Source organism: Onychostoma macrolepis, chromosome 01, assembly GCF_012432095.1.
Source record: "Onychostoma macrolepis isolate SWU-2019 chromosome 01, ASM1243209v1, whole genome shotgun sequence".
NCBI classification, from domain to species: Eukaryota; Metazoa; Chordata; class Actinopteri; order Cypriniformes; family Cyprinidae; genus Onychostoma; species Onychostoma macrolepis.
Genome location: NC_081155.1, coordinates 33665211 through 33683726, shown reverse-complemented (window position 1 = coordinate 33683726; position 18516 = coordinate 33665211). Strand labels below are relative to the sequence as shown.

The following is an 18516-nucleotide window of genomic DNA, read 5'->3' as shown; positions in this document are numbered from 1 at the left end:
ACAGTGTGTGGTATTAATCGGTTTGGTCTGGGCTTTTAAGGTGGCGTTGCGTTTCAGAGTTGGAAATAATGAGATAACTGATTATTGTAATATTAGAGAAGAGATTTCCTTTTTAAAAAAAGATTTTTTGAGAGAATGCATAAATTACTGTAACTCTATTCATATTGATAAAACTTTGGTGATAAGAAAAATCACGTTCTACCTTAAACTTTTTTTTAGTTTTTATACATGCTTGTTTAATGCAGCTGGCTCGTTGGTCTAGGGGTATGATTCTCGCTTAGGGTGCGAGAGGTCCCGGGTTCAAATCCCGGACGAGCCCTAGATTTTGATGAATGCAACAGGTCAGAAATATGATATTTACTTTATAAATGACTGTAGAACTGTGAAAGTCCTGGGGCCAGTTGCATAAACTTAGTTACTATGTTATGAACAACTATAGCAGTTAGCCAAGAGGTAGCCTAATGAGTCTTATTTTAGACCAATCTAGGTTTTTATATATCTGACCAGTTATGACCAGTCTTAAAGAAAAGAAAAAAAAAATGCTGATTATATAACTTGTAAGACTAGTCTAAACCTTTTATGCAGCCAGCCACTGAACATCTAAATTTGTCAAGCAATTATGCTAAATTCAAAATCAAACACAATGACAACACATTTATACAAAATATTCACCATAAAAAGTTTATTGAATGATATATATTTAAATCTATATAATACAAAAAGTGTCTGAACAATTTGTATTAAATTCACAGTTTGATATAATGACACAGCATAATATTCCCTTTGAACTGTGAAAATATAAGTAATTTAGAAAAGACAGAAGATTCACATCTTTATAAAAACATATAATATTTGTTTTGGATTAAAAATACATCATAATCATGCTTTCTATAAATTGCCCGTTCAGTCATTCCATTTAAAAAAATTAAAAATACACACACACACACACACATATATATATATATATATATATATATATTAATATTTCGATTATCCTATCTGATTAGATCATTTCTGTGATGTGTTGTACAGCTTTGCTGTGGTTTATACATCAGACCAAGAAACAAATGCTTCATCCTTTTTCTTTCTTTGACTCATCTCAATTGTTTCATTAAGGACTTTTTCCTTTCTTATGTACGCTCCCCCTTGTTCTTTTCCTCCTTCAAAATATTCTTCAAAATTGCCCTTCAGTTGAGAAGAGAAAAACAGAAACTGGTCTATTACAAACTGTTGAACCGCTATAAGAAAGAGAAAAATACAGCCCAAAGCTTAAAGCTATTCATGGACTCCCATTTACAGATATTTGCCATTTCAAATCTATTTTAAAGTGCACTGTTTCCGTTTACACATTGCCCTTTACAAACATTTGTTCACGGAAAATGATTTGCAAAACCTACAAACAGAAAAACAAGAGTACACTTGTCCCTGCATATATCCATAATTACATAACAAATATCTCACAAACAAAGTGTTAGCAGTAAGACAATGTTACCCATAACCTAGATGAACTCACTCAAATAAAATAATGCCCCTTATTGAATGGTTCACATTTATCACATTTCTCCACCTAAACACCCCTCAGTAAATAATAGTTTACCCTTTTGAGCCTTGGACACTGGATTTGATAAAATACAACACGACAAAATATTTAGGATTATATGAATATTCATGATTACAGAAATTATTCAAATATGAATAATGGTGAGATTAAGCAAAATTAAGCTTTCTATAAGTCCTTGCAACTAACATGTATGTGCTAGATGATCAAGTGTTGAATTTTCAGACCAGCCTATTAACATTTAACCTCTCACACTTACTTTCTACCTGTATTTTTAAAATGTATTTATGTAGGGTAAAATCATTACTATTATTTCATTACTAAATCGTAAAATTGTGCATGTGCATAGTTGCAAGAACTTACACAGTACATAGTACTTACGGTAATAAACTACAGTATTAACTCATGATTACAATTAATAAAACATGCCAATGTTTTACTAGGTTAATAACAGGTCAGGTGCTCGAAAGCTACGTTTGGAACCAAAAACTTTTAGTCAAAACTTAACTCTTAAGAGTCAAAGTATAAAGGTCCGTTTACACCTAGGACAATAACTATAACGATAAAGATATAGTTCTAAATGTAAAAGAACAGAGTCCACAAATATAACAATAACGCTATAGAGGAACAATATTGTTGGAATCACTTTCATAAACAATTTGTTTCAGCTTATGAAATCTACAATCGTTGACAGCCAAACAGAATCCATTCTTCTTTAAATATCTTGATCTTGAGCATTTAAAGTGGCAGATGACTGCAATGCGTGTTTATAATAAACAGAACATTATTGTGCATTGGTGTGGACACTATTATCTAGTTATCTTTATAGTTATCATTCTTGGTGTGAACTGACTGACCCAAATCAAACAATCTCAGAAAATGCATGAGGTGTAAGACAAATTAGCTTTGGTCCTTACACTGAAACATGAAACACACATGCTGAATACATATACAGGATCTATACACATTCATTTTTCCAAATAATATACAAAAAGAGAAAAATAAATTCACATTGTGCAGGTTTGACCCGAGTTGCATCTTAAAACAACATTAAAAGTGTGAAACTGTCCGAGTTGTGTTTGTGTATTTGTGTGTGACTGGCTGCTGACTTTCTGTAAATGTATTATGCTTGTTTGTGTAGTGCTGTAACTGGCACAACTGGCCCTCTGACCTGCAGAGGGCAAAACAATGAGAGAGACGTGTATAGAAAGATAAGAGAGAGAGAGAGAGAGAGAGAGAGAGCTTGGTATCAAGAAAAAGACTTGGCATTCAATTTCATCTATATAAGGGTCATATCCACAGCACTACTCCATATCCATAGTAATGGTGACAAAATCCACTCGGATACTAATTATTTTCATGAAGTATGAGCCAGCCATCATATTATCCATCAACTCCACACTTTTCTTCTAATACGCAACGTTTCCTGAACTGGAAGGGGACGGGAAACACAAAACGGCCCTTGGCATCACTGAAGATGAAGCTCCTCCTTGAGCAACGGCTTAATCGAAGGTGCGATTTCTCCTCCGTTCACGTCGTGCAGTATTGAACTCACACCAGCAGGTGGCGCTTCTTGTGCAGGGCGAGGTGATCGGAGCGAGAGAAGGTGCGATCACAGTCAGGGCACTGGAACGGCTTTACACCCGTGTGCTTCCGAAAGTGACGGGTCAGCTCATCGGAGCGGGCAAACTTCCACGTACAGCCTTCCCACATGCACTTATAAGGCTTTTCTCCTAAATGGTCACACAAAGAGATAAGAAGAGTATTTATTCATCCGCATGAACAGTGTCAGAGTAAGAGTAAATGAGCATTTTCATCTTTATATGGGTCAATAATAATCTCAAAGAAGATTAAAAAGTATTTGATGATAAAAACATTTAGAAATCATTTAGCATTTAGAAATCTTTTGTAACATTATTAATGTCTTTACTGTCATTTTTTGATCAATTTAATGTGTCCTTGCTGAACAAGGACAAATCAATAAATCCTCCAAACTTTTAAATGATAGTGTATCACGGTTTCCACAAAACATAATCACTGATAATAAAAATGTTTTATTGCGCAGCAAATCAGGATATTAGAACGATTTCTGAAGGATCATGTGACACTGAATACTGGAGTAATGCCTGCTGAAAATCACAGGAATAAAGTAATTTAAAAAAAAAGCTGTTTAACAATATTTTTTATCAAATAAATGTAGCTTTGGTGAGCATAAAATACTTTTTTTTTCAACAAAAAATCGAGCGTCAATTAATTGTGTGTATAAACAAAAGTCTTTGCATATATAGCCTATTTACCTGTATGTGTGCGTCTATGTGCTTTAAGGTGGGAGCTTTTGGTATAGACTTTATTGCAGCCATTGAAGTCACAGCGATGAATTCGACGCTTCTTCGACGGATCTGGAGACTCTACCTTTCGACGTACAATCACTGAGTGTGTGTTTCCCCTGTTAAAGACAAAAAATGAGTGTTTGAATTGCACCTCTTGCTTTAACCACCAGGGGTCAGAACCATTACATACAATCTACCTCAAAGCATAGCATGAATGACATTGTTTTGTTGTAAGTTATCTGAGTATTGCAAGTATCTATGACCTTTGCTCCACATTAGATTTTGTGTAATGGCAGTACATGTTTTTGGTACTGTCCCATGCTTCATTTATGATTTTTATTAGCCGTGCTTGTTTGCTAAAGGAAAAATCCTTATTACTGCTTACACTTAGGCCTTAACCACAGGAGGAACTAAAGTGGGCAACACGTTCTGCACCGTTTGTGCTACGGACATGAATAATACATCTAATTGTGCAGCTTGTTGCATAAAGACTGGCACTTTTCTAAGTGACTGGGCTTACGATTTCCGACTTGCAGACAATAAACCAGTTGAAAAATCTCCCATGCATTTACTGAACAGGAACACCTTTTACTGTAAGTTCCTGCCTAAATACACCCTATTATTAAATACTTCTCTCTCTTTCTCTCTCATCTCGCCATTAAACATTTCCATACACCTTACCCTCCCAGTCTATTTCAGTTACATATTTTCAGTCTTATTCTCCCACTTTCTAACATTTGTTCCTAAAAGTAGCTGTTTTTTGGCACCGCACCCAATATAAAATGATCATTATACTTTCCTCCTCCCTTCCTTTCTAAATCAAACGCTTTCTCCTCCCTTCCTCATAAACATTGCTCCTCTCTCTGAAAAAAAGTACTTTTTTCCTTTTAGTCACACAGTATGTCCATAACCGATGACACCAAACACACTGGAAAACATCACATCCACTGTGAAAGTGCACTAAAACACGCACAAAATAAGATGTCTAAACTCTCATCCATGCACTCGTATGAACTCAAGTGTTCTACCCCATGAGGGTTTGAAAATACTTGGAGACACGCTGTCTCTGAAATGCATGCTGGGGGATTTTATCAGACACGCAGCAAGAGACATCAGATACAGAAATATATGCTTTACACCACACACACACATACATACTTGTGATTGAAAAAGAACTGTAGACCAAATGTACTTGATAGATAGATAGATAGATAGATAGATAGATAGATAGATAGATAGATAGATAGATAGATAGATACTATGTGTACAGTATGAGCAGCATTGGTTTCTGTGCCTAATTACAGGTTTCTATATGGAATCCAGTAGGTTGTTTTTACAAACAGATATACAGTGAGAAAAATTTACGTAAAAACATGAGACACAACCCATTAAAGTGACAAGCTGTGACCTGTTTCACAAAGAAACACAGTCACATGCACAGACACAATCTCATCTCATTTAACCAACTTGTCCTTATTTGTAAGATATAATTTTTTAATGAACTTTCTTGCAGTATATATGCACAAGTATTATACAAAATAAAATAAATGGTGATACAACAAATTGAGCATATGTGCGTGTTTGAGGGCTCAGTACTCACTCATAACTCGGTGGGACAGTAATGACGGGTGAGGTTATTTCCTGGCCGTGGGAATCCTGAGCGTGTTCAGGGTGGGGCTCGGATTTGATTGGCTTGAGGAGCTCATGGTTGTCTGGGGGATACTCTGACTTCATTATAGGGACTGAAGACAAGAGAAAGGAGACAAATTAATTAACCATTCAAAAAAAAAATTACGTAAGGCTATATTATTACAACTGTCGCCCATCTACTCATCGGTAGAGAGTGAAAGCATGTGTTAGGCAATGTGTTGTTTGCTTAATGTGCAAATGTGAATAATGTGCATGTGTGGGTAACATTTTTGCAATAAAGGTACATTAGTAATCATGTACTAATACCTAAATTAATGCTTACTTCACCATGAACTCAGGATTAGCTAATCAAGTGCTATCCTTAACTATGACAGGAGTCATATGGATTAATGTCTATTTCTGCATAAGTATGGCAATTTTAGTGCTTGTTAATTCGTATTTTAGATAATGATTTGCAAGTGCATCATTATGATTTTACTTCAAGATGCACGTCATTACTAACTTCACCCAAAAATGAAAACTCAGTCATTAATTACTCACCCTCATTCTAAACCTAAGATCTTCGTTCATCTTTGGAACACAAATTAAGATATATTTTATGAAATCCGAGAGCTTTCTGACTCTCCATAGACAGCAATGGAACTACCACGTTCAAAGCCGAGAAAGTTAGCAAGGACATTTAGTCCTCCTGACATCAGTGGTTCAACCTTAATTTTATGAAGCTATGAGAATACTTTTTGTGTGCAAAGAAAACAAAAATAATGACTTTATTCAACAATTTCATCTCTTCTGTGTCAGTCTTCTATGTGTGTTCACAACAGTAGCCTACCACAATGCAATCAAGCAACTATCAAACATGCACTGATAGGTAGTTATTGCCGTTATTGACTCCAGTTGTTCTGTAGTTAAGGATAACACTTGATTGATTCACTAATAATGAGTTCATGTTAGTGTAAGTAAGTGTTAATTCAGGTATTAGTACCTTTATTGTAAAGTGTTACCCCCTGTGTGTGATATGATGTTATTCTGCTTACACTGTTTGTGGTTAGCAGGATCCTCAGGTGTGACAGGTGATATCATGATGGATTGAGACAGGTGTAGGGGGGGAGGGTAGAGCATACGAAACGGCTGCAGCATAGAAAGCACTGGTACAATAGGTGTCAAAACCTGCATCAGAAAAACAAACACAGATGGATTATGACACAAGAAATGTCAGTTGGTCTCTAAGTTTTAGATAAGAAATCACAGGAATTATTTCTACTGATATACTGAATGTAAAGAAATGCTGTTATTCTGAAGTTTGTATTCACCAAAGAATAATGAAAAAATTTATCACAGCTAATATTAAGCAACACAACTGTTTTCAACATTCATAATAATAAGAAATGTTTCTTGAGCACCAAATCAGCATATTAAAATGATTTCTGACGACTACTTTGCCATCATAGGAATAAATTACACTTAAAATATATTGAAATACAAAAAAATTATATTGCAATAATATTTCATAATATTACTGTGTTGTACTGTATTTTTGATTAAATATTTGCCGTCTTGGTGAGCATACAGTAAAAAAAGAAAAAAAAACTTTATTTGATGAACAAATGTTTTTCAAGTATTAATAAGCAGTGAAGCACTGTCATAAAAATATTTTATAAAAAAAATAATAATAAAATCAATTTAAATCAGAAATTAAAAATAAGCTCATAATGAAAGAAGTGTACTGAAGTCACTGTCATACAGTATGTGACCTAACTAATAAGACTAGAAATGTATAAATAAACACCATGTTTTTTGCCCATGTACACTGGATTACCATGTAAACACCATTGAAATCATTCATTACCATGGTATCACCACAGCACATTTTTAGTAAGGTATCACCACTATTCTTACCGGAGGAATAGGAAGGGCCAGTGGTGGGGTCAGCTGCCTTGTCTGAGGTGACCCGGAAGTGCTTCCTGTTATGGAGCCTGAGCCGGAGCCGGGGCGAGGACGTGACACCGGACTGTAGCTGTCATAAGGGGATGGTGGAGTGGCTCTGGGAGATGACGATGCCAGAGATGATGAAGGCGATGAAACGGAGGATCTTTTGCTGACGGATAAATCGACAGGTTCGTTCTGGGAGTGATGGACATCCTGGGACAGAGGGTATGTGTGAGGGGGGCTCATATAGGAGTAGTGTTCTTGGCGGTAGTGAGGAGAGTATAGGTGAGCTGTGGAAGTAGGAACCATGGAAGGTGACAATACGACTCCAAATGCCTCTGGTGCAGGTTTAATCAGGTAAGCTGGGTAAGTCAGTGACTGAGAGAGAGAGAAAGAGAGAGAGAGACATTAAACACATTGTGAACTTGCTAGCATATTTACACATTCACATGTACATAATTACACCAGCACTCATATAAAGCAGCTGCGCTGAGCAGCAGTTGAGTCTGGGGACTATAAACCGACAAAAAGACTAACTTTGAATGACTGAGTATGAGCCAAATTCGACTTCCCACCCCATATAAACTCCTAACCTAATAAGAAAGGAATGCATGTCCATCTGCAGCAAGAGGAAGAAAGAAAAAAGAGCAAGTACGAGATGAGTTTTAGAGATACATTTTGTAAGAGCCTAATAATATACTCGTGTGATTCAAAAATATCCTTATTAGTCTCTATAAATGTATCTCGTGTTATTATAAAGAATTGAAGGATTGCACATGGATACTGCACTTAAACAAACAAACCGATGTGCCAATAAGACCAGGGTGCTCAGATGGATGTGTGCCAGGAGGCCCATTGTGTGTTAGTTGGTAAGGCAGGTTTGTTATTGGAAACGGAAAGTGAAGCATTGTTTTCTTTAAAATCACATAAACCGGATGCAAAGAACTAGACAAGTATCAGGAAGGTGGAGGAACATTTCAGATTAATCCAAAACAACTTCTTTTGGCTAATAGACTTTAATCAGGTTACACGCCATATTGAATTGAACAAGGCTGTGAGGGATTCGATGTCACGCACTTTATAAAGGTCCTAGGTCGTTTTTTTTTTCAGAAAGACATTTCGTCAGCTGAACAATCGGTATGTTGTTATACAACAATACAATCCAGTGAAAGAACTGTACTATCCCGCACAGCCTCATTTTCATTCCTGTCAAAAATTAAGTATGGCACTACCCTGACTAATACCTGTACACTAAAAAATATGATGTAAAAATAATTTTTTAGTAGGCTATATTTAACACATAATTACAAAGAGCACATAGAATTAAGTAGAAAAACTGAAACAAGTATTTTCTTATAAAACTTTGATTCAGTGTAGAAGGGATCTCTGTAAAACCTTCCAACATACCAACCTTTTCTTTACAACCAATTTATTTAAAAATATTTACCCTAAAATCTGTACTTACCATGTCTGGCTTTATTGGGTCACACCTGATCATGGCTGCCGCCGCTGGAATTCTGGAAAATACAGAGAAAAAACATTAGTATATCAGTTAACAGAAAAGTCCCACATTAGGGACATGTTGTGAGCTATCAGGAAGTCATTCTTCATTCCAAGCACACAGAAGCAGAGAAGCATGCAAGAGGTGCTGAAACACTAATCACTTAAAGTACAGGGGAAGTTAGAATGCCCAGGGCGATGAACGCTGTTTGTGTGTGGTTGTACATAAGATTGCAACACTATTAGACAGTTTTTTTCCACCTGACCCACTTACCCAGTGGTCTTGGGAAACAGAAAGGCCACATTATAGCACTGCAACTAAATGCTACTATTTCAACCGTAGATAATGATTCATTCCCTGATCCTACGGTGTTTCCTCAATAGGGGATTTTTGTCTCAGTATTTTTTTTTTTTGGATTACCTAACTGATAACTTTCCTCCTTTGTGTTAAATGTTAAGTGACGGTAACATTAAAACTTTAAAATGTATTTCTTTTTTCATTTATTTAAATAAAGTTTTTGAAAGAAATCTCTTACGCTCACCAAGGCTGTCTTTATTTGATCAAAAATACAGTAAAAGAATATTTTGGAATATTATGACAATTTAATATAAAAAATAAACATTTTAATATATTTAACAATTTTATGAGATAATAAATATCTTTACTGTCCCTTTTGTTCAATTTAATGGGCCCTCGCTGAATAAAATGACTGATTTCTTCAAACTTTTGAATTTACTATTGAACTATTGATTTTATAAATAAATACAATTTTCATTTTATATAGGCCTAAACAATATAAAGCATTGTAAACTATAATATTCTGACTAAAGAGTTAAACGCAATTTTATTTTGTGACAATATATCAATTTTGCAAATGAGTCAAATAAAATAAATCATTTAACACAACTTATAACTGTCAGATCATAATTTCAACCACAATTCGAAGTTAATGTATTCAAAGCATGACATTAACAAAGAAAACAAGTAAATATCCACCACAGAATGCTATTAAATCAGAAAAATGTCAAAACAGTGTATTGTTTGATATTGTAAGCGTACAAATTAAATAAACTAGTAAGAGTGTGAGAAGTGTATTATAAGAGAGTTAAGCTCAAAAAGTGTCAATAGTAGAAGAATAACACAGCTAACATGTCTACAATGCACAAAGGAAGCTCAAAGCAAAAGATGAAAGGTCTACAGCAGTACCAGCTCATCAGATATCTTAGATATGATCATGTGGAGACAAAAGAGACAAATATTTTTTGCTGTTCGATCTGTCTGTGTCTTTTGTTTGAGCCCACAAAGCCTGACACAAAGATGCAGGTACTACAGTCTATAGGTGCTGATTGATTTTTATATCCAAAAGGTAAGTTAAAGTAAAAATGACAAAGGACTTTATTTTCATTGGAATTGGTGGAGTGCATGGACTCAAAGCAGGAAGGGGATGCGGGACACTTCATCAGTGAGCCATGAGACTCAATGATATGGGAGTGCTTTTACAGTCCAAAGTCTGAGAGACAGAGAAAGAAAGAGAGAAAGAGAGGGGTGAATGTAAAGTCTCTTTTTACAATCATTAACCCAGGGTGGTGCTGTTAACACACACACACACACACAATCTATACTAGGTCCACTGAGTCCAGGTCCACTCCCAGCAAATTTAACTCTCCTCAGTCCTCAGACGCTCATATATAAACAGGACTACTATCGCAAGAGACAATGCCGATCACACACACACACAGGCTTGTGAAACACTCCCAATGGCCCCAGGGTCAGGCGTGGGTTAACAAAACAACATACTGAAGTGTACACACAAACACAGACATACTCATCCAAACCTGAAACTAACAGTATAGAATTCCATACCAATAAAGAGACACACCAAAACACAAGACAAGTCACAACAGATGAGTTAAACACCATTCAAGACCTCAGGTTGAATGCTTTACTAAGTGCAAGGTTTTGTAACTAGACTCTGACTTAATGTCTGTAGTGTTTTAAATGAATAATTTAGCCAATAATGAAAGTTCTGCCATCATTTATTCACTGTCACGTTAAGCCCGTGTGACTTTCTTTCAAAATAAGAAGTTTAGCAGAATGTACAGGCTGTTCTTTTCCATAAAGTGAAAGTGAATACCGTGCTACCGAGCTACAAAAGGGACAAAAATGCATCATATTCCTTTCATATTTCATTCAGAATTCCACAGCTGCAACCATATAGGACCCCACATAGGACAAGCGTTTTGAAAAATGGATGGATGGATCGTATTTTGTGTTCCGTGGAAAATTACATTACATAAGTTTGGAATAACATGACAGAACATGATCGATCCGGAAATCATTCTAATATGCTCATTTTGTGCTCAAGAAGCACTTGTTGAGAACATTTTTGCTTAATATTACTTAATATTTTTGAGTATTTATTTCAAGATGCTTTGATGTCTTTACTGTCACTTTTGATCAATTTAATGCATTTTTGCTGAATAAAAGTATTAATTTCTTGACCTCTGACTTTTAAAAAGTAGTGTACACTAATGTGCTTTGTATACTTACAAAGCACAGCTTTCCTTTTTAACTTGTCTGCAGTAGCATCAAAGTCTGCTAAGCTCCTTCTTAGGAAATCTTAGTCAAACAAACAGTCCTTTTCCAAATAAGAGACAGACATTTTTATATATCACCATCAGAGTTGTTGCACATGGATAGACCTCAGTAAGGAAAAGTAAACACTGTTTTGAAGTTTTCTATTTGGATTTTGTCATGTTTTCCCTTCTCTATCATAAGACAATATGATAAGGTGAAGTAGAGAGAAGAGTTCAAATCTGTCCTCCGGGCTTGGCAGAGTTCAAGTGAACACGTTACATTAATCATGAAGCATTTCACTGCTAACAACAACAAAACACACACTCCCACACACACACACATACAGAAAAACTCCATCATTTAAACTTTACAATCTCATAAAATAAAGAGAAGTTAGTACGTGATTCACTAGATGTGTTTAGCATGGAGAGACTGCAGTGCCAACTAGCACAAGACTTCATAACACATCAAATACCAATAATTATCGTTCTCTGAGCAATTAAATTAAGGTGTTTAAATACTCCATTTTACTATAATTATAGGCTTTGAAAGTTAATAACTCAATCTGTTTCTATCCTCTGTCTCTCTGTTATATACATAATTAGCTGAAAACAAATATTTAGAAATAAAATTAGTATTTTAAAAGATCTTTTGAATCTCACATTAATAGCTTTATACTGGATGTTAACATGGTTAAAATTCTTAAACACTGTGGCTCAGTTTAATATTTCCAAGTATCTTTAGGTTTTAGTGTCATTATTTATTCATTTTTTGAATGCTGTGGTGTGTGTTTAACCTCAGGCGGTGTGAAAGAGTAGTTGAGACTGCTTGAAGAACTTGTGTGATACCTTCTAAATTACACAAGCTCTTCACTCCACATTGCAGACCGGTGAAGTAGGCAAATCCATTAAGGCATAAACACACTCAAAACCACAGAATGCCAGTGTTACGCTCTAATGCAGTTTCCTAGTGGAGAGAAACGGTCCAGTTTGCTGACATGGAGAAAATGTGAAGACCAAAATTACAAAGTGCAGAATCTAATAGCAAACCCATGTAAAACCCAAAACCAAACTGAACAGCGCTGGTTCAATGCACACAACCATCGCTCTCTCAGATAACAGGTCTTCAGCCAGATGCCAGGTGTCTGAGAGATGCATGAGATATGAGATTGAACGGGATGATCACAAGGTGAAAAATGTTACAGGTAGGTTTCTATCTGACTGAAAGATAGGAACAAATTTAGACTGAAGTTTAGGCCGAAGACCAAATTTAGCAAGAAGGCCGCAGCATGTCTGTTATTGTTTCCACAGTGAACACATAGAGAAGCTCTGCTACATGGGGGCCATAGTTTCCCTTCTGGCCTTTCCTGAAACTAAAGAAAAAGAGAGAGAGAGAGGCTGAGCATTTTAACAATGGTATGCGGCTCTGAAAATGATCCTCTTTTGTAGTGGAGTGTTTGTGATAAGATCAGAGTATCGATCCAAGGAAAGAGTCGTGTGAGTGGGTGGAGGGTCTAGGCATGTGTATGTGTGTGTGTGTGAGTGTGTACTCCCCCTAGGCAGCCTCCCCTCAAATGCTGAAAACAGGAAAAGAGGCTCCATGTGCCAGATGGAATGTCTGACGCAAACCTCAGCCTTGAAACAAAGCTCAGAATACAACAGCCTTACTGACCCTGGGACTTTGACTATTAGTTTTACTGGTTTTGATTTTTACACCAAAAACGCTATGTCAGTCATGCACATCCTTACAGTAAATCTAATCTTCATACCATCCAAAATGCAAAGGCGGGATGTTCAGATTTTGAATAGCTGAAAATCCACACATTCTAAATGCAGGCCAAGCTGATCACAAACTAAATCAATTACTGCAGAAGCTTGGAGAATTGGGCTCGAAGTATTTTTGATTTTAAAAACAGTTATATTTTTGCCTGTTAGAACTTGTGTTCAACAAAAACTATGTATGTCATGCACCATTTGGCCAGATTTTTAACCATTTTAATGAATAATCCAAGTGACCATATAAGATCAGTAGTTCATGCACATTATGTATAATATATGAATCAAGGTGTCATGACATTTCTAACTCTCTGAATGTACATTAACCTGCTAAGCATTTTAATGCAACACTGTTTGTTAACATTTAAACTTATTATAAAGTGTTGCAGAACTCAGAAATGTGACAGATGTTTAGTTAAAAAGTCCAACTTAGCCAAAGGCGCATGCCAACATGATCCTGCACACATGTTCCTACACAGTGTTTCATTTGCATAAAAATTATATTTGCATATAAGCTCTAGCACTGATCATAAACTGAGTGAGAGACTAGAAATCATGTTAACGCTGATACAATATTCAAGTTTAAGTCACGAAAATCAATACAACTACAGCAGTGCCACTACCAGTTCATGTCAATTATTAAAAAAAAAAAAAAAGAGCAATATTAATAAAACGAACAATAATCAAAACAAACATGGCAGTCCTTTTTATTTTAAAGTTGTTCAAAAATACAATTTAATTGCAATTCATGCAATTCTGGTAAATGTACTGAATTCATCTCTCCTTTGAAGGACATACTTCCTAATTTATGTAGTCCTAATTTTGACTTTGTGATATTGTTGAAGTAAACATATCTAGGTGGTGTAACTGTCCAAGGATTGTTAATAAATAAATAAATAAATAAAGTTTTGTATAAAAGGTATGTGTTGTTCAAATTAAGTTACACCTTGAAAACGTATTAATATAAAAACTGAATTAATGTCTGAATGTTTATAAAACGTTTATAAATTATAATGATTATGCTTTGTACAATCGCGGTTTTTTTTTTTTCAACACTTGCCATTAAATTCATATTTGCATGGTGGAAAAATCTGTTTACCTTTTTTCATATAAACATGAATACAAAGATGACATTTCTGAAAACTTGAGACACGTTAAACTAGATTCTTAAAAGATTTCTTGTCGTTATAATCTCCGGCATCCTTATTTGACATTGACCCATAAACATCTGTCAAAAGTAGCCTACTGTAGAAAAGTGCCGTAGCTACATTGTGTGAAATTAAAAATATAATCTATATTAAATATTATTTAGCCTATTTATTTAAATAAACGATTGACTAAAATAACTACAACAGGACGGTTTGATTTTGCTTATTTTACATCAGACTATGGCATTTAATGAATACAGCAACTTACTTGTCAGTAAATATTCCTCACGTGAAAAGTGCGCCGTTATGAAGGACCGCAGACGACAGCAACAACCCAGATCACGATGGCATGAAACACATCCAAATGACACACTAGCATTTAGGCTGACGCCGAAAAAACTTCCCCGAGAGTTACGAAACAACTGCTTGTCCAAGTGTTTAAAGTGTCCTGAGTGAATTGAGCGTCTATCACATGATTAGGGCCGGGCGCTCGCGGGAGGTGAGGGTGGGGATACGCTCAAGCGGAGACAGGAGGAGACAGGAGGGGGCAGAACAGAGGAGAATGGGCTGGGTGTGTGTGCCTGCCTGCCTCTCCCTCTCCGCCCTTTCCTTCCTTCTCTGTGTCTCTCTCTCTATCTCTCCCTCTTTCCCTTCCTGACAAGACACGCCTTACTAGTTTCAAAGATCTAACAACCGTGGATAAAGGTCGACTGGTTCTATAACAATGGGTGAAGACAAATAACTTGCATAATTTACAAAGCATACATTTTTATTGCTAAATGTTTGATCATAAAGCATAAAGCATGCTGGGGGCAAAGGGCCCATTGTAAATATTATATTCAAATCATTTCATGATTTACATCCTACTGGTCAAAAGTATGAAATAATTAGGATTTTTTAAATGTTTTTGAAAGAAGTCTTTTTAATGCTCACAAAGGCTGCATTTATTTGATCAAATACAGTAAAAACCATAATATTGTTAAATATTATTACAATTTAAAGAACTGTTTTCTATTTTAATATATTTTAAAATGTAATTTATTCCTATGCACTTAAAAAAAAAAAAAGTCGAGCCAACTTAAAATTTTAAGGCAACCAGCTTCAGCAGATTTTTGAGTTTTCTCAACTTGTCGTTTATACAACAAAAATTTGAGAATCTCCCACAAAAATAAGTTCCGCTGAAGCTGGTAAAACAAATTTTTTTAAGTTCGCTCAACTTTTTTTTTTTTTACAGTGTGGGTCTTCAGTGTCACAATGATATGCTGATTTGGTTATTATTGACACTCAAATATTAGTAATGTTTTCCAATATTTATTTTATATGAATATAAAATTCATAAGAACATAATTTATTTAAAACAGAAATCTTTTGTAACATTTCAACTATTTTTACTTATACTTTTAATGAATTTAATGCATCTTTGCTGAAAATTTATTTTTATCTTAATCACTTTTTATTATTACACTGCTCCATAAAGCATATTAAGACATTAAGATAACACACTGAACCTGTCAGTCACGCAAAGGTGTGTATGTATAGACTGGTTGCTGAAGTTATTGTATACTGGAGTTCTTCCAAGTCATCAGCAACAATAACATATTGCGTACCTGATGACGCCAGTGCACATAAACCCAACTTGTGTCTATTTACCCAGAATAATAAAGCAAACCATTCAGATTTACCAGACCTTTACCAGAATTACACTCGCCTCCAATACTCTCATACTCTCACCCACCCACATCTCTCTATCTCTATTTCGCACACACCTGCAAAACCTATACTACACAACTGTGAATTTATTTTCTTTTTGGCAGTTAGAGGCGTGGAAGTGGAACTGGCGAAACTTCACGCATACAAGTTTGTTTGTACAAACCCACAATGCACGTGTGATGATTATGACTGAGATATCTATAATTGTATGACTATATATTGTTTGTGTGTGTGGGTGGATGTGGGTGTATATACAGGTATTTTCACTTAATGTGTGTGACAGCCTGTTTTTCAGTGATTAATTAATGAAACAATAGCGGATGGTGTCATTTCACTTGTAAATGCACAATAGAAAACGCCTTTGCCAAAATATTTTCAGGTAAGTCAAGTTAGACAAAAATCAGTAATGGAAAAGATGCCAAAAATCCGGAAACTCCGTGCTTTCATTTGGTTTACGCTATCAAATAAATAAAAGTTAAAAACTATACACTCTTGAAATGAGTTAGCAAACTTTAAACCTTCTATGGGCCCAAAATAGAATACTAAAAAATGTTTTAGAATGTTATTTAAAGTATGATCTCATGAAAGACATGATGTCATTATAGACTCATCTCTTCCAGCCAATGAGAATTATCTCATGATGTCATGGAGGATGGAACATTGTTCGCTTATCTTACCACATTCAGGGCTTTGAGAAGAATAAAACTGGGTTTGTCAAGAGCCAATAACAATACAACAGAATTGTCTCAAGCATATGAAAATATTTTTTAATATTTCAACCATCCGTAGTGTCACTTCACGTAGCTGTATTTTTTAAGTTTACAAATGGAATCCATTTATAAATCTCTGAATAATTTGTACAATTTAGACTTATTTATACGCAGGCCTGAATGCGCACACATATATACGCAAGTACATACACGTGTGTAGCACATATGAAACCAAACACCCACTTTATTTTTACTGTTAAACCTGCACACAGTGGAATGTTCTGTTGAAATGTACAAAAAAAACCCCAAGGCAGAGATGAGGTTGGAAAAAATCAGAGCTGAAAGAAGAAAACGAGAACGGCAGAAAAAAGATAATCAACTTGACTGTATGGAAATTAACAGTGCAATATTGACTTATCCATCATATTTTAATATTTACTTGTACTTACATTAAACACATTGTTTCAAGGAGCTTTACAGAAACTCTTGTGTAGAAAGTTATGGCATTTTGATTAAACATTACACATTTTTATTATTATTATTTGAATGAAATAGACTGTTGATTTGTTCACAGTACAATTATCAGATTCCAAACTAAACAGACACTAAAGCAGACACTGAAATCAATACCAATAATGTCTTACAAAACAATGAGCAAAACGTTTTTGGCACTGACACTTGGTTAAAGGATGTGATATTCTTCTGTTGGCACTGTTTTTATCAGCGGTTTAAACTATTGTTTAAGGATGGATGGATGGATGGATGGAAATGGTTTGGTTTGGTTTGCACTATATTGTTTTTTTATGTCATTTGTATAAGGCATCCATCCCTCTAAAGGAAATTCATAATTGTTTCACAGCAACAAATGGTTTATTAAAATGATAAATTGCACTCACATCAATTAAGAGGGTTGGGTGGCAAAGTAATGCCTCCAGGAGAGAACCACATTGTCAAGAGTTTTTTTATAAACCCTGCCAAGTAACTTCATATTATCTCTGCATTTTAAAAGTTCTAGATTGCCAGGTGTTGAATTTACGAGAATCATTAACAATGTGTGTCATACAAATGGAATTATAGATACAAAATGCTTTCAGTTGTCCTCATTTAATGAGCTAAAAGGAAATTAACTCGGGTGTGACGATTGCTGTTGTAAGCTTGTTTCTGCCACAGGATAAAAAAGTTAATTGCATTTTTATGTCACAATAATAACTTTTCTCACAAGTCTATATCTCAATTCTTACTTGTATTCTGAGAGAAAAAAAAAGTCAGAATTGACAGATATAAACTCACATTTGCTAATTGTGAGATAAAAAGTCACAATTACATTTTTTACTTTTAATTTTGTGGTGGAAAAAAAACAAGAGATGCAAGATGTAAAGTCAGAATTTAGAGGACAAAGTCAGAATTGCAAGAAAATTCAGAGTTTATGAATGACTTTTTTTTTCTCTGAATTGCGAGTACATATCTTGAAATTGTAACCTTTTGAGAGAAAAAAGTCAGAATTGACAGATATAAACTCACATTTGCTAATTGTGAGATAAAAAAGTGGTACCTTTATTTTTTATCCTGCACTCTAAACCCGGATTTTGTTTTAAATAAACGTTTTTAGCTGTCTTTAATTATTCTTTCTT

General features: G+C 35.1%; 1 protein-coding gene and 1 non-coding gene across 3 annotated transcripts; one reads left to right on the top strand and one right to left on the bottom strand.

Annotated features, from left to right (window-relative positions):
- The first annotated feature begins 247 nt into the window (after positions 1–247).
- On the top strand, positions 248–319 carry trnap-agg (transfer RNA proline (anticodon AGG)). Its single transcript has one exon. It is a non-coding gene; the product is annotated as a tRNA-Pro (tRNA).
- Positions 320–674: 355 nt separating this feature from the next.
- Positions 675–14955, bottom strand: klf3 (Kruppel like factor 3 (basic)). Of its 2 annotated transcripts, XM_058792409.1 has the most exons (7): positions 14734–14955; positions 8930–8981; positions 7435–7842; positions 6573–6705; positions 5489–5630; positions 3856–4004; positions 675–3291 (listed from the first exon to the last, which is right to left on the bottom strand). In XM_058792409.1, exons 2-7 carry the CDS (start codon positions 8960–8962, stop codon positions 3110–3112), a joined length of 1047 nt encoding a protein of 348 aa, XP_058648392.1. In that variant the 5' UTR covers positions 8963–8981; positions 14734–14955; the 3' UTR covers positions 675–3109. The 2 variants fall into 2 exon arrangements, with proteins under 2 accessions (XP_058648392.1, XP_058648399.1); XM_058792416.1 differs by lacking the exon at positions 14734–14955 and having other exon boundaries at positions 8930–9200.
- Positions 14956–18516: the final 3561 nt, after the last annotated feature.

What these genes read in the sequence shown, in the direction of transcription:
- klf3 (XM_058792409.1), bottom strand. Translation starts at nt 8,962, where the DNA reads ATGATCAGGTGTGACCCAATAAAGCCAGACATG. An exon ending in TCCTGCTAACCACAAACAGT is followed by an intron (nt 5,631 to 6,572) that starts GTAAGCAGAATA and finishes TCTTGTCTTCAG; the next exon opens with TCCCTATAATGAAGTCAGAG. An exon ending in ACTGTCCCACCGAGTTATGA is followed by an intron (nt 4,005 to 5,488) that starts GTGAGTACTGAG and finishes TGTCTTTAACAG; the next exon opens with GGGAAACACACACTCAGTGA.